General features: G+C 56.2%; 1 protein-coding gene across 1 annotated transcript; it reads left to right on the top strand.

Annotated features, from left to right (window-relative positions):
- Positions 1-147: 147 nt before the first annotated feature.
- TRO (trophinin) lies at positions 148-15,281 on the top strand. Its single transcript, XM_054014753.1, is given in 13 exon segments — positions 148-201; positions 10,793-10,874; positions 10,877-10,899; positions 10,990-11,053; positions 11,821-11,900; positions 12,520-12,614; positions 13,567-13,653; positions 13,655-13,731; positions 13,810-13,816; positions 13,889-13,951; positions 14,679-14,793; positions 15,034-15,064; positions 15,067-15,281. Coding segments are annotated over 13 exon segments (993 nt in total).
- Positions 15,282-15,474: the final 193 nt, after the last annotated feature.

The following is a 15,474-nucleotide window of genomic DNA, read 5'->3' as shown; positions in this document are numbered from 1 at the left end:
AGCCGTGCAGGCTGAAAATACCCAGTTTTTAGTCCCAGGGGGCTGGTGACCAAACATTTTGCATTTCCATGGCACAAACTCCAGCAGAAATCAGGCTCCCATCATGCCAGGCGCTGCCCAGACCCCGACCGAGATCAGGGGCCCCCCATGGTGCCAGGCGCTGCACAGATGCCCGTCACCAACAGGTGCCCCTTGTGCCAGGTACAACTGAGATTGGTGCCCTCACTGTGCCCGACGCTGCACAGATCCCAAACGAAAGTAGAGCCTGATCATGCCTGTCACTGTACATGCGCACACTAAGAGACAGTCCCAAACCTGACCACCTAAATAGCCAAAGGCTATTTTCAACCCATTGGACAGGTGGGGAAACTGAGGCACATGGAGACACTCCTCCCGATCTTCTGGATCCCCTTGCAGATCACCCGTCAGCCTTCTGATAACTCTCTCTGCTGGGGTCAGGGAGGGGAGAGGCAAGGGGGGGTGATCCTCACGGGAGCGGCCCATGCCAGGGGATCCAACGGAAGGCGGAGCAAAGGCCCATGCCACCTGCGCCTGGGGGCTGGAGAACGCCGCCCGTCGGGGGTTTGGCTGAGCCGGCTCCCAGCTCGGCGGATCCTGACCTGGTTTGGTTTCGGTCGCTCCTTATTTCGCTTGCCCACCGGCTGCGGCGGCTGGCACCAGCAGAGGCAGTGGGTGGCCTTTCCCGTCAAAGCTGCAACATGCAGCCCCGACAGGGTCGATCAGCCCAGCTGTGCGAGGTGAGGCTGGGAGCCAGGACGCCTGGGTTCTCTCCCCGGCTCTGGGAGGGGGAATGGGGTCTGGTGGTTAGAGCAGGGGGGGCTGGGAGCCAGGACGTCTGGGTTCTCTCCCCGGCTCTGGGAGGGGGAGTGGGGGCTGGTGGTTAGAGCAGGGGACCTGGGAGCCAGGACTCCTGGGTTCTCTCCCCGGCTCTGGGAGGGGAATGGGGGCTGGTGGGTTAGACCCAGGGGGGCTGGGAGCCAGGACTCCTTGGTGTCTGTGCTCTGGGGCACATCCTGCCCCAGTGGTTTCCCCAGGAATTGAAATTAGGGGGGGTGTTTGAATTTACGGGGGGGGGGGGGGGGGGGGGGCAAGGCCAATGAGGGGTGACACTGTGAGAGTGAAGGTGGTCTGTATGGCACCATCTAAAAACTGAAAAATGTTTCATGACCATTAGATTTAACTCATGTTTTAAAATCATCACAGAAATTAAAGTTGGCTACTCAATCCTTCTATGAAGCACTACGTCTACATCCTTCTTGGTTTCTTGTTATAATTTTGCACAACTCTGTTAATGAACTTCTCGAATGCAATGCGTTCATGTTTGGTGGCTTCTCGTGTATCTGGTACTTCCATTCCTTCAGTTGATATGCTCATTAGTTCATTCACATGATCAGGCAGAAGGCGACGTCTTTCAGAACACACAATTCTATTCAGTGATGAAAAAGAACGCTCACCTGTAGCTGTTGTGAGTGGGAGGAGCAAGAGATGAATTCTTACTTCTTTCATCCCAGGAAACCTAGCACAGAGATCGGGTCGAGCCACTAGTGATGATAAAAAAGAAGTTGAAGTCAAATCTTCATTCATTTGTCGTATGATATTCCACTCTGTGTTCAAATTCTCGATTCTGTCCTGAGCACATGGCAGCCCCATTGCTGGAAGTGCCGCACTCCACTCAACTGTCGGTGTTTTATAGGACAGGGATCTGTAAAAGCTACGTAGAGGTGAGTAGAATCTAGAAGTCGCTGTTGTAGATTTGTAAGAATCAAGTCTGTACTTTTTCAGTTGTCTTAACAAACACTTCTTGTCTTCTTCACTTAAGGATTCAATATAAATGCCTTCATTAGTCAACTTCTGGACTGAAGTCTTTGCTTCTTCCAGTACTTTTACAACGGATAGCTCTCTGATTGATCCAAATGTAGCTTCTATTGCTGGACAAAGATGTACTACTGTTGTAGCAGATGCCTGGATGGCCTTGTTTAATGACCCAAGTGGTTTCAACAGTAGACTTACAAGAGAGAGAGAATGGCAATAGTCTTCTCTGAACATAGTAGCAAAAGTAACCCACCAGCCTCACTCCTTAGATCCATCCCATCTTGGGAGATACTTTCCAAATCCAGTAATAACGGCTGGAGTAATTTTAAGACAACAGCCAAGGATTCGCTCAGGAGAAAGCCAGAGGGTTTTCCCAGGTTGGACTAATTTGAACTTCAGTCCCAGGGTATCTTCTATATTTTCCAAGATATTCAGTCTTTTTGGACTCTTGCTGAAAAAAGAATATAATGAAGACATTAAGTTTATAGCTTTTTTAATATCTTTTGAAGATTTTGCAGCTCGTACTAGTGCTAGTTGGAGTAGGTGGCCTCTGCAGTGCGTATAGGAGAGATTAGGGTTACACTTTTCTCTGAGCAAAGCTTGTACTCCACCATGTCTTCCAGAGAAGTTTGCAGCTTCATCAAATGCACAAGCAGCCATCTGTTTGGGGTCCAATTGACAAGCATTGAACTCTTCTCAGATGTGGGTTGTCACAGACGCAGCTGATGTGTCTTCTATAACTTGAACATCTAGAAATGCATCTACTGGCCTACCACTGACATCAAGATAACGTACACAATGACTTAATTCTTGATGCCCATTTGCATCGGTGCATTCATTAGCCATGTATGCAAATATTTTGAATATGGTGAGAGAGTTGGTCACTTTTTCAACTGTTGAGTCTTTCACTGTTGCACCGCATGCTTCTAGCCAGTCAGTTGAGTTTCTTGCAGAAAGATAGTGAGCATTTGCTGGTCTTGTTCGGAACCAGTGACAATGCACTTAACATTGGCCTCCAGTTTTGTAGTGTGTGGTGTCTCTTGCTTAAATAGAAAGTAGGATGCCACAGCCATGTTTATTCACATGAACTGTGTTGTGTCTCCAGCATTCTTAACAGCCTCATTAAGTACTTCTGAAATTGGCTTTGAAAGTGGGCTTGTAAGGCTTTCTGCATGTTGATGCAGTCCAGAGGCCGGGTGTTTTGCAGCCTTTTCACGTAGTTTGTCAGCATTGGCTTTGCTGATCGGTTTGACAAACCAAGCTCCTCCACTTTTACCAATTATAGCATTGGGAAGCTTTCTTCTTCGTAAGCTTTTTTGCAAGAGGTGCACCAGTAGCCACCTTTTGTAACTTCAATAAATGGGAACACTTTGACCGACAAACATCGGGAACCGCTTTAGGTTTTGGAGACACTGTTTCTTCAGTCGGTAGCTGTATTTGTGCTTCGGGCTGGTCGGATGTAGATATACCACTTGAACCTTCAGATGACATGTTGATATATTCTTGGTTCTTGATGAGTTCTTCACCTTGGTTAGTTTTTGAGGCCTTTGAGTGGAAAAATTGTTGTATTGTTTTTTGTCTTTTCATTTTCACTTTGACCTGCAACATATAAAAGAGATATGAATAAAGTAAATGTTTTGTTAGGATAATGCAAATTTAACATAAGGATAATGCAAGTTACAGCAAAACACATAACAGGTCTAGATTTCTAAAAATATATATATATATTTTTAAATGTATTTAATTTAAATTGACTTTTGAAAAGTAAGTCATCATGGGATAAGAGGAAAGGTCCTCTCATGCATCAGTAACTGGTTAAAAGATGGGAAACAAAGGGTAGGAATCAATGATCAGTTTTCAGAATGGAGAGAGGTAAATAGTGGTGTCCCTGAGGAATCGGTACTAACACCATTACTGTTCAACGTATTCGTAAATGATCTGGAAAAATGGGTAAACAGTGAGGTGGCAAAATTTGCAGATGATACAAAACTATTCAAGATAGTTAAGTCCCAGGCAGACTGCGAAGAGCTACACAAGGATCTCTCAAAACTGGGTGACAGCAACAAAATGGCAGATGAAATTCAATGTTGATAAATGCAAAGTAATGCACATTGGAAAACAATCCCAACTATACATACAAAATGATGGAGTCTGAATTAGCTGTTACCACTCAAGAAAGAGATCTTGGAGTCATTGTTGATAGTTCTCTGAACACATCCACTCAATGTGCAGCGGCAGTCAAAAAAGCAAACAGAACGTTGGGAATCATTAAGAAAGGGATAGATAATAAGACAGAAAATATCATATTGCCTCTATATAAATCCATGGTACATGCACACCTTGAATGCTGCGTGCAGATCAGGTCACCCCATCCCAAAAAAGATATATTGGACTTGGAAAAGATACAGAGATGGGCAACTAAAATGGTTAGGGGTATGAAACAGGAGGAGAGATTAAAATGACTGGGAATTTTCAGCTTAGAAAAGAGATGACTAAGGGGGGATATGATAGAGGTCTATAAAATCATGACTGGTGTGGAGAAAGTGAATAAGGAAATGTTATTTAATCCTTCACATAACACAAGAACTAGCAGTCACCCAATGAAATTAATAGGTAGCAGGTTTTAAAAAAACAAAAGGAAGTACGTCTTCACACAACATAAAGTCAACCCGTGGAACTCTTTGGCGGGGATGCTGTGAAGACCAAAACTATAACAGGATTAAAAAGAGAACTAGATAAATTCCCGGAGAATAGGTCCATCAGCGGCTAATAGCCAGGATGGGCAGGGATACAACACCATGCTCTGAGTGTCCCTAGCCTGTTTGCCAGGAGCTGGGAATGGGCGACAGGGGATGGATCACCAGTTCTGTTCATTCCCTCTGAAGCACCTGGCCTTGACCACTGTCGGAAGACAGGACACTGGGCTATAGGCACCATTGGTCTGACCCAGTAGGACCATGCTTATGTAAAAATTAATTACAATAATAAAAACCTTTAGTACAGAAACTCCCCAACATAATGACCTGTCAAGATAGCAACGATGTGAGATAACAACCTTGGCAAATAATGCATTTAAAAAATCTTGGCCTACTAGGAAACATATTTATATCAGTTTCCATTCCCAGTCACAAATCTAGCATTCTGGAGCAAAGTCACTAAAATATAGTCCAACAAACAAACGTTTATTTAACGTGCCCCTCACTTTTCCCTCCACCGCACCCCACTCACCAGTGTTGTCCTTAGTCAGTGGAGACTCCGAGTTCAGAGGTGCTTTCCCGTGAGTTCACCTCCCAGGTGGGGGGCAAGAAGGCACCTTGCTCGTTCCTCCAGCTGCTCACTGTTCGCTCTGGCCACGGCTGTTCGTTGTGCCACCGTTCACTCCATCGCTCTGTGGCCAATGGCCCTGCGCCATCACCTGCTGCTGCCACCTGCCCCGTGACCTCTGCGAGTTGGTCTCTTGAGGTTCCACCAGCTCTCAGTGATTTCAGCTGAGCTCTCGGGGAGAACCTCGTGTCACGGAGTATCGGGGGACTCAGGGCCCTGCACCCCCGGCTTCCTGCGATTCACTGCGACTCTCAGCCAGCCAGTAAAGCAGAAGGTTTATTTGGATGACAGGAATGCAGTCCAAGACAGGTCTTGCAGGCACAGACAACAGGACCCCCTCAGTTAGGTCCATCTTGGGGTCCCAGGGCATCCCAGCCCCAGCCCCCCTTGGGAGGTCAGAGCCATCTCTGCCTCCCAGCCATCTCTCCAGCCTCCTTCCCCCACTCTGGCTTCAGCGACCCCTCCCACAGCCTTTGTTCAGTTTCCCTGGCCAAGGTATCACCTGGCCTTCAACCTCTTCCTGGGTTCTCATGTTACACACTCAGGTATGCGCCCTCGGGCAGTCTACCATCCCGCAATGCAGACTATTCCAGCCACACTCCCCTGTCAGCATTCACAGACCACAGTGAGAACAGGCCCAGTTCGTCACATCTCTCCCCACTTCGAGACCGAACTGAGCAGGGTCACTTTAGCCAGTGACCCGGGGAAGTTCGAACCTACCCCCGTTCCCATGGATGCCCCCGCATCCCTCCCATTTCTTGGTGAGAATTACACCAGGCCCCTTCAGTTTCACGCCCCCCCTTAGGTCGGGGGTGCTTGATGGCACTCGCAGTTCGCATGTGGGAAGGTTTATGCGGCCTGTGCCCTTTCCCCACCCCCATACCTCTGGGGCTCCAACTGGGCTGTGGTCTTCTCCCAGCGCTCCAGTTTGGAGGTCTGTGCTTTGGGCTCTCTTGGTTTAGAGCCGCCCTTTTAACCTTGGCCACCCTCCGGAAACTATGCTGGGCAAGGGTCCTAAAGCTGTTTTCCCCTTGTCCCAGGCCTTCCTCCCCCTCTGACAGGGGTCACAGGATCCGCAGTACTGTCGGACAGTAACAAAGACCCCAGGCCAGTAAAAGCTCCGTAGCAGCCTCTGCTGGGTACGCCAGGTTCCCTGGTGCCCTGAGAGGGGGATGTCATGGGCCCGGCACAGCAGCTGGCGGCGATACTTCTGGGGTACCACCAGCTGCCTCCTGATCCCCCCTGACTCCATTTCCCCTGGGGGAGCCCATTCTCGGTACAGGAACCCCTTCTCCCACAGGAACCTTTTCCGGCCACCTCGTCCCATGGTCTGTACCGCATTGAGGTCGGCTAGGTCCCTTATCTTCCACAAGGAGGGGTCTCTCTGTAACTCGGCCTGGAACTCAGCAGCTGGGACAGGGATGGCCACCTGCTCTTCCTCGCCCGCTGGGCCTGAAGCTGCAGCCTCCCTGAGCCGTGTCCCTGGGCGTTCCCTCCCCACCAGGTTAGGGTCCTGCGCCTCAGGCAAGGCACCCCCCCCAAGGCCAGGGCGCAGTGCCCCTCGCCGGCTCTGACTGCGGGTCACAACCAGTGCCTTTTGGGGGTGCTTGGCCAGTTCTCCAGGTCCCCCCCCATCAATACCTCAGTGGGCAAATACGGGTGTACCCCCACATCCTTGGGGCCCTCCTTGGCCCCCCACTTCAGGTGTACCCTTGCCACGGGCACTTTGACTGGTGTTCCGCCCACCCCCGTCAGGGTCAGGTAGGTGTTGGGCACCACCTGATCTGGGGCCACCACCTCGGGCCGGGCCAGCGTCACCTCTGCGCCCGTATCCCAGTATCCATTGACCTTCCTCCCATCCACCTCCAGGGGAACAAGGTACTCTCTCCGGAGGGACAGCCCCGCGCCCACCGTATAAACCAAAAACCCTGAGTCTGGAGCATCCAGCCCCCTAGAGGAGCTGGCCTGGAGCTCTCCTCCCTCCTTAGCAGGTGGTACTCTGCCAGCCCCCCTTTCCTGGGAATGCTGCCTTTCGCCGGGCTGGGTCTCTACCCAGTCAACCCTCTGTGGGTTCGGTCTGCTCAGTCTGTCCCTGAGCCTAGGGCACTGGGCCCGTATGTGGCCCTTTTGGCCACAGTGGTAGCAGCCCATGTCCCATGGGTCCCCCCGGGTGGGTCGGATGGTCCTGACGCCGGATGTTCCCCTCTGATGGGGTTTTTCTGTATTTTCCCACGGGGAGGTCCCATGGTGACTCTCTCTCTGCGTTGTGGTGGGACTGTTCCTTTGGGACTCCTCCCTTTTATCTCCTGACCGGCTCTTTACGAACTCATCGGCCAGCCGGCCTGCCTGTCGCGGGTTCTCTGGCTTTCTGTCCACCAACCACAGCCTCAGGTCGGATGGGCACCGCTCATACAGTTGCTCCAGTACCAGCAGTTTAATCAGGTCCTCCTTCGTCTGGGCCCCACCAGCCCACTTGCTGGCGTATCTTTCCATGCGGGCGGCTAGTTGCAGATATGAGATCTCAGGGGTTTTATCTTGACTCCGGAACCTTTCCCGGTACATTTCAGGAGTCAGCCCAAACTCACGTAGCAGGGCCTTTTTTAATAGTTCGTAGTCCCCTTTCTCTGCCTCTCCCAGTTGGCGGTACAATGCCACGGATTTGGGGTCCAGTAAGGGGGTAAGGACCCGGAGTCTGTCCGCGGGATCAACCCGGTGCAGCTCGCAGGCCGTCTCAAAGGCCTCCAGGAAGTCATCCATGTCCTCCCCCTCCTTGTATGGGGCCATGACGCACTTATCAAAGCTCCGTGCAGTCCTGGGTCCCCCCTCACTCACCGCAGCCGGGGGTTCGCTGCCCTTCAATCTCGCCAGTTCCAGGTCATGCTGACGCTGTCTCTCATTCTCCTGTCTCTGTCTCTCTTTCTCCTCCCGTTCACGCTGATGCTGTCTCTCTTCACGCTGATGCTGTCTCTCTTTCTCCTCCCGTTCATGCTGACGCTGTCTCTCTTCATGCTGTCTCTGTCGTTCACGATCCTCCAGCTCTCTCAGTTTTAGCTCTTTCTCCCATTCCAGCCAATTCCGCTCCCCGGATGCCGAACGTCGCCGGGAGGATCCTCTGCTGGCCGGCGAGCTTCACCGGGAGGGTCCCCTGCTGGCCGGGGGGGTCACGGCACCTTCGGTATTTGCTGGGCTCCTCCCCACCCTTCCCTTAGGCATAGGAAGGAGGGGTCTCGGGAAGCCCTCAGCAGCCGGCTGACCACTCCCAGCTGGGACAGACACTGGTGCCTGCGCTGCATTTGCCAGGCTGCTTCCCTGAGACACAGGGATCAGTTCATTCGCGCGATCTTCCGCCTCCAGCCGGGCAATGAGCTGTTCTTTGGTGAGCCTCCCAATGCGCAGCCGCCTCTCCTTGCACAGCTCCACCAGGTCGCTCTTAAGCCGCTTGGCATACATCTTCCTGCTGGCCACTCACCGGCCTGTGTGCTCACAGCTCCCCACAGTTCCCAGGGGGACCCCTAGTGTGCCAGCCCTTCTCGAGGTCACCGCCTCTCTGCCAGGGTCGAGCTGCAGACTCCTCCGCCCCTGGGACCACTCGCTGCGACCCACCCCGGGGGACCCTGTTACTGCAAAAGTCCTTCTCGCTGGTCACACACTCCCAGGGGTAATAACCGTCTCTCTCCCACTCTTCAGCAGGCCTGGTCCCCGTCAATCCCCCTTCGTTTTACTGCTCCCCAGTCACTTACTGCAGGAAGCGCCGTCCACGGGGTGCAGTAGATCCCGCCGCTGCCACCAGTTGTCACGGAGTATCGGGGGACTCAGGGCCCTGCACCCCCAGCTTCCTGCGATTCACTGCGACTCTCAGCCAGCCAGTAAAGCAGAAGGTTTATTTGGATGACAGGAATGCAGTCCAAGACAGGTCTTGCAGGCACAGACAACAGGACCCCCTCAGTTAGGTCCATCTTGGGGTCCCAGGGCATCCCAGCCCCAGCCCCCCTTGGGAGGTCAGAGCCATCTCTGCCTCCCAGCCATCTCTCCAGCCTCCTTCCCCCACTCTGGCTTCAGCGACCCCTCCCACAGCCTTTGTTCAGTTCCCGGGCAAAGGTGTCACCTGGCCTTCAACCTCTTCCTGGGTTCTCATGTTACACACTCAGGTATGCGCCCTCAGGCAGTCTACCATCCCGCAATGCAGACTATTCCATCCACACTCCCCTGTCAGCATTCACAGACCACAGTGAGAACAGGCCCAGTTCGTCACACCTCGCTGCTAGTGAGATCTGGGGCGTCTCTTCCACAGAAACACTGTCCCACAGCAGGTCTAAGCACTTGGACCGGATTATCAGTGATTTCAGCTGCAGTGGTCACTGACCAGAACAAAAGACGATCTATGGAGCCTAACCGGCTCTGTCTTTAAACAGTGCAGAGGGGCAGGTCCCCACCCTCTCTCTTGATGCCCTCAATCAGCACAGGCCAAGTACAGGTCTACTGCCCTTTACTCCTACAATAGGAACAACATTTCTCCCCCCCCACCCTCCGCCTTCAAGTGATCTGTAGCCCAACCCCAGCCAAAATCTATCCCTTGGGCAGCACCGCTCGGTCTGCGGGATACCCGGGTAGATTAGGGGTGAATGTAAATACAGCCTTTCCCCCCAGCCCATCCGTAGCGGTCAGGGAGGGCTCACGCAGACGTTGCTGAGACGCTTCGGTCGGCCGACGGCGCCGACACCAGAGCTGCGGACGCAGCCAGGCCGGGTGTGGGCGCCTCTCCCAGCGACACGCATTGGCGTGGTAAGGCCGGTCTGAATGTCGCCCTTGCACGACGCTGGCATGTCACTAGGTCACACACCCGGGGGGGGCAGGGAAATCCCTGGCCCCGATCGGTGTCACCTCAGTGTCCCCCTGAAGCTGCTGTGGGGGCGGGGCCCAGGGCTGCGGACCCAGGAGACCGGGTCCTGGGGGTCCTGCAGCTGCAATGGGGCGTGCTGGCGGGGGTACGTGTGGGCGTGGCCTGTAGGGGGCGGGCCAGGGAGGGCGCCCACGTGCCCACCGTGACTGCAAACCAACCGCCATCGTGCGGGCGCAGTTGTTTAAACCCGAGGGGGCGGGGCTGGGAGTGGTGCAAAACGGGGCGGGGCTGGGAGGGGGAGCGGCCATTCGCAGCACGAGGCCGGGGGCGGGGCTGGGGGGAGCCCGAGGCATTGGGGGTGTCCCAGAGGAACAGGGCTGGGGAACCCCTGTGGGGGGAGGGGGAGCTCGTGGGGGGAGGGGTGCACCAGGCATTGGGGGTGTCCCAGAGGAACAGGGCTGGGGAACCCCTGCGGGGCTGGGGGCGCCCCTGGGATGGGGGGCCAGGCAGTGAGGACCTTGAGCCCCCCCCAAAGTGCCACCTCAGCCCCCCCCCCCCCCCAAGTGCCACCTCAGCTCCTCCCCCGTCCCTGGGACCGTCCTCCCCCCATGCCCCACTCCTCACCCCTCTGCCCCCAGCCGCTCCCCACCGGGGCCAGATGGGAGCCGGCACCCCCTAGTGGGGAAAGGCCCCAGGCCCCATTCCCTTAGCCAGCTCTCCCTCCTCGCAAAGAGAGTCTGGCACCCAAACCCCTTCCCTACCCCCACGCTCCGCTCCGCTCCCGCCTCGGCCCAGGTGGACAACGTGGCCCGGGAAGAGGACGACGCGCTGACCCAGACCCAGACCCCCAGCCAGGTGCAGCGCAACTTGGAGAGAGTCTCGGGGCTCAAGTGGATCAGAAGGTAGGGGGGTCTCTGTGGCTCCTGGGGGCCTGTTCTTCCCCCAGGGCAGCCCCCTCCCTTGGGGTGACACAGCTTGTCCTCCCGCTGCAGCTGAGTAAATTGATGCAATTCCAGCTGGTCAAGGATTAGAAGAAAATCCCCATCAGACTGGCAAGTAAGATGCCTGCTAGGTCAGTGGGTCTCAAACTTTTTGTCTGGTGACCCCTTTCACACAGCAAGTCTCTGAGTGCCACCCCCCTACCAAATTAAACACACTTTTTAATATATTTAACGCCATTACAAATGCTGGAGCCAAGCAGGGTTTGGGGGGGAGGGTGACAGCTCCCGACCCCCCATGTAATAACCTGAGGGGTCCCGACCCCCCGTTTGAGGACTGCTGTGCTAGATGGTCATGGAGTTGGGGGGGGGGTTCCACAGCCCCCTTCAGGTTAGCAGAGGGGCTCCCCGAGGCCACTTCTCTTCCCCACTCAGTCTGAACCCAGGTCTCTGACGCAGCAGAGTCAGGATTCAGCAAGGTGCTTTTCACACGGCACGTGCCACATCTACGCGCTTGGATGAGCTTTTCTGTAGTCACGGCCCTGCGCTCCCTTCCCAGAGCCGGGGAGAGAACCCAGGAGTCCTGACTCACAGCCCCCCCTGCCCTAACCCCTAGACCCCACTCCCCTCCCCGAGCTGCAGATGGAACCCAGGGGTCCTGATTTCCCAGGCACCTGCAAGGGTTGAAACCTTCAGAGCCCCGACTTGAATCCCCATGAGGCAGGTTATGGGATCCCCAGGAGGAGGACGGGGTGTCTGATGGGGAGGTGGCTGTCAACTCCAGACCCCTGGGTTCCATTTCCGGTTCTGCCACTACCTGCCAGCAGGGGGTGCTAGGAGCCATCGGAAAGGCTGTAACAGGGCTCCCCCGCTTCCCCCTTGTAGGTGTTCTGAAGAATCCCATCAAAGACTGCAAAGAGGTCTACTCCGAGATCACTAACCTAGCCAGCAGGACCCTCGGGCAGGTGACGCTCTTCCGGGGCAGTGCCAGGCGCTAGGGGGCACCCTGCTGCATGAGGGACCATCTTTCAACTGAGCGATCTTTACACATAGTTCAGAGCCGTTATGTTTGCCTTGCGGTGGTGGGTCGGTCTTGGCTACTTTATGTTGTAGCCCTTTCCTCTTGCCACTCCCCTCCTAATGTCAGAAATAGAACCCAGGCATCCTGGTTCCCAGCCCCCTTGTTCTACCCATTAAACTTCACTTACCTCTTTGTCAGGGATAAAACCTGACTCCCAGATCTCCTTGCTCTAGCCCCTAGACGTCACTCCCTTCCCAATGTCCGAGAGAGAACATAAGAACGGCCAGACTGGGCCAGACCAATGGTCCATCTAGCCCAGTGTCCTGTCTTCCGACAGTGGCCAGTGCCAGGTGCCCCAGAGGGAACGAACAGAACTGGTGATCCATCCCCTGTCGCCCATTCCCAGCTCCTGGCAAACAGAGGCTAGGGACACCGTCCCCGCCCAGCCTGGCTAGTAGCCACTGAAAGAGAGAACTGAGGAGTCCTGGCTCTCTGCACCCCCTCCTCTAATCACGAGACTCCGCTCCCCATCCCACGCCTCTGTGCAGTTAACCCCCCCCCAGGTGTTTGGGCTGCAACTGGTGGAGATAGACAACAAGCATCACATCTACATCCTGGTGAGCAACCTGCCGCGCCTGGATGGGGAGAACCTGAAACAGTAAGGGAGGGAGGGAGGCTGTCACAGATCCCCCCCCCCCCCCCGTCTTGGAAGGCTTCCAAGCCCTCAAGGGTTAATCCCTGCCATTAGGCTCCACCCACCCAATCCCAGGGCTGATCCCTGTCTGCGCCCATCCTTGCATTTTGGTCCCCTGCCCCCTAGTGGCCAGACGGCTGCCTTGCGGTGTCCATGCCAGGCTGGAGGTCTGCTGGGAGGTCTAGAGGCTATCCCCCGCTCTAATGGTTACAGCAAGGGAGGCAGGACTCCTGGGTTAAAAAAAAGGGGGGGGGGGCTGGGGGTGGAAGAAAAAACAAAAGCAAACCAAGAGCCACTGGAGCATAGGGAAAATTGGTGGGGGCTGAGCACCCACCGGCAGCTCCCCGCCCCGCCCCCCTGCCCCAGCTCGCCTCCGCTCCGCCTCCTGCTTCTCCCCCCTCCCTCCAGCACTTGTGCCGCCATACAGCTGATTAGCGCAAGCCTGGGAGGGAGGAGGAGGAATGTGGCGTGCTTGGGGAAGAGGCAGGGCCAGGGAAGGGATTTGGGGAGGGATCCAATGGGATGGGGGGGGCTGGAGGCGGGGCAAGGGCGGGAATTTGGGGAGGGATCCAATGGGGGAGGGAGGAGGCGGAGTTGGGGTGCGAGCCCTCTGCGCCGGTGGGCAAAATATCGGGACAATTCGTGTCCCAACCGAACAAGTAAATATCGGGACAGTCCCAGTAAAATCGGGACGTCTGGTCACCCTACCTGGGTTCTATCCCCCGCTCGGGGAGGGGAGTGGGGTCTAGTAGTTAGAGTGCGGGAGGCTGGGAGCTAGGACGCCAGGGTTCTTTTTCCAGCTCTGGAGGGTTTGAGCGGAGTCTTTGCTCTGCCATTAAACCCCTTACCTCCTTGTCCAGATCCCAGTCCTCCGCAGAGATCCCCAGGTGAGTGACGCCCCCCTTGTGCATTGCACGGACCATCGCACGGCCAAGCTGGACTTCCTCATCGTCCTCAGCTTCATCTTCATGAAGGGCAATGGTGCTAAGGAGTGTAAGCCCCGCCCCTTCCCTGTGGGCCCCGCCTCCTGACGGACAGGCTCTCTCTGCCCTTTCAGCTGATGTGTGCAGGTTGAACCCAGGTAGGTGTGGAGTCTGGGATACCAGGGATTAATCTCCTCCCCCTCTGGGCACCAGCCAGCCAATGGAGGGGCTTGCAGAGCCGGGGTGTGGCAGCAGGGGGGCTGTGCACCCCGAGGCCCGGCCCCTTTAACACATTCCTATCCCCAACCCTTCCAGAAACAGACACGAGGTCTTTGGGGATGTCAGGGAGTTGGTGACTGTGGAATTTGTCCAGCAAAAGTAAGTTTGGGCTTGTCAGGGAGGGGAGTGGTTAGAGCGAGGTGGGGGGAGCCAGGACTCCTGGGTTCTGTGGCCGGCTCTGGGACGGGAGTGGGGGCTGGTGGGATAGGGGAGGTGAAGGGCTGGCGGTGAGTCCTGGCTCTCACTCACCATAGGGGAGCTTTGGGCCTGTCCGAGGTGCTGTGGTGGGTCGGGTGGCTGCTCTGTGAGCCCGGGGGTGGGCGGTTTGAATCCCGCGTGGCTGGCGGAGCCCAGAGCCTGGCCCTTTATACCCTGCCGCAGAGAACCTTGCTGCCCTGCCACACAGGTGGTTGGTTCCCTGTGCCCGCAGGTGTCAGGGACACACACAGCCTGGGCTGGCCCTTTACCCTTCTCTGGCGACTGGCGAGATCAAGCGAGCCATTTTCCTGAGGGGGAGGGGTAGAGTGGGAAGCCCCAAGACCTTTGGGAAAGGGAGGGGCGCATGGAGTTGCAATGGGGGAGGTGGAGACGGGGCCCCTCAGGGACTGCAGGGAAACTGAGGCACAAGGAAAGGCGTAGTGGGCCAGCTAGAACCCAGGTGTCCGGAACCCAGTGGTGTACCCACTCTACCATGCTGGGAGCTGGTTACTGGGGTCAGATGGAGGAAGTGGGGCTGAGTGGTGGGGGGTGAGCCCCGAGGGAGGATGTGGGCAGGGTTATGTATGAAGATTTGATGGTCGCTGATCCCCGTGCCCCGACCCCTCAGGTACCTGGAGTACAGCCCCATGCCCAGCACGGACCTGGCCAAGTTCGAGCCCCAATGGGGGCTGCGGGCCACCAAGGAGACCTCCAAGATGCAGATCCTACACTTGGTTGCCAAGGTACGTGCTTGCGGGGGCTAGCCCCAGGGGCTGAGGTTCAGGTGCTGGGGGTCACTCAGAGGGCCATGGGGCTGTGGATAGGACGACGAGGGCTAAAACCCCAGGGGGGATAGTCCTTGGGCAACCAAGGGGGCTGAGGTTTGGGGGCAGTCGACTGTGCCCCCTAAGGGCTGCTGGTGCCCATGTGGGCTCGGGGGGGGGGGAGCAGTCCCAGCCCCCGTTCCGGCCTCTGCCCGTCAGATCCAGAGCAAGGACCCCACTGCCTGGACCGGGCGGCAGCTGCAGAGGCCCTGTCCTGCAACACTAGTGCCCCTGGAGCCGCTGGTGGGGCCAGCCAGGGGGCACGCAGGAGGAAGCAGTCAGCCTCGGCCACTTCACCCATCCACCCCACAGCGCCTTGTGAACCAGCGGCCCCGGGAGCAGGGGCCTCTGCCCACGCTGAGCCCAGCGCCCAAGGATCCCCTGGGACACTGCCTTTGCCCTCCTGATTCCAGTGCCCCCTGGCACAGCTGCAGAGACCCCTCCTCGCCTTTCTGGGGCTTGTGCAAACCCCTCCCTCCCATCCTCTCCACAGAGGGGCCCAGAGGTGACCTCTGACCCTTGTAATTCACCCAACATTACTTTCACATAAAGCCCCTCCCCTGTTAGCAGTGGGGGTCAATTCTGTTACTCGGGGGGCCC

The sequence above is a fragment of the Malaclemys terrapin genome (genome assembly GCF_027887155.1).
Source record: "Malaclemys terrapin pileata isolate rMalTer1 chromosome 20 unlocalized genomic scaffold, rMalTer1.hap1 SUPER_20_unloc_1, whole genome shotgun sequence".
NCBI classification, from domain to species: Eukaryota; Metazoa; Chordata; order Testudines; family Emydidae; genus Malaclemys; species Malaclemys terrapin.
Note: the sequence above shows the minus strand (reverse complement) of the source record. Positions and strands in the feature narration are given on the sequence as shown.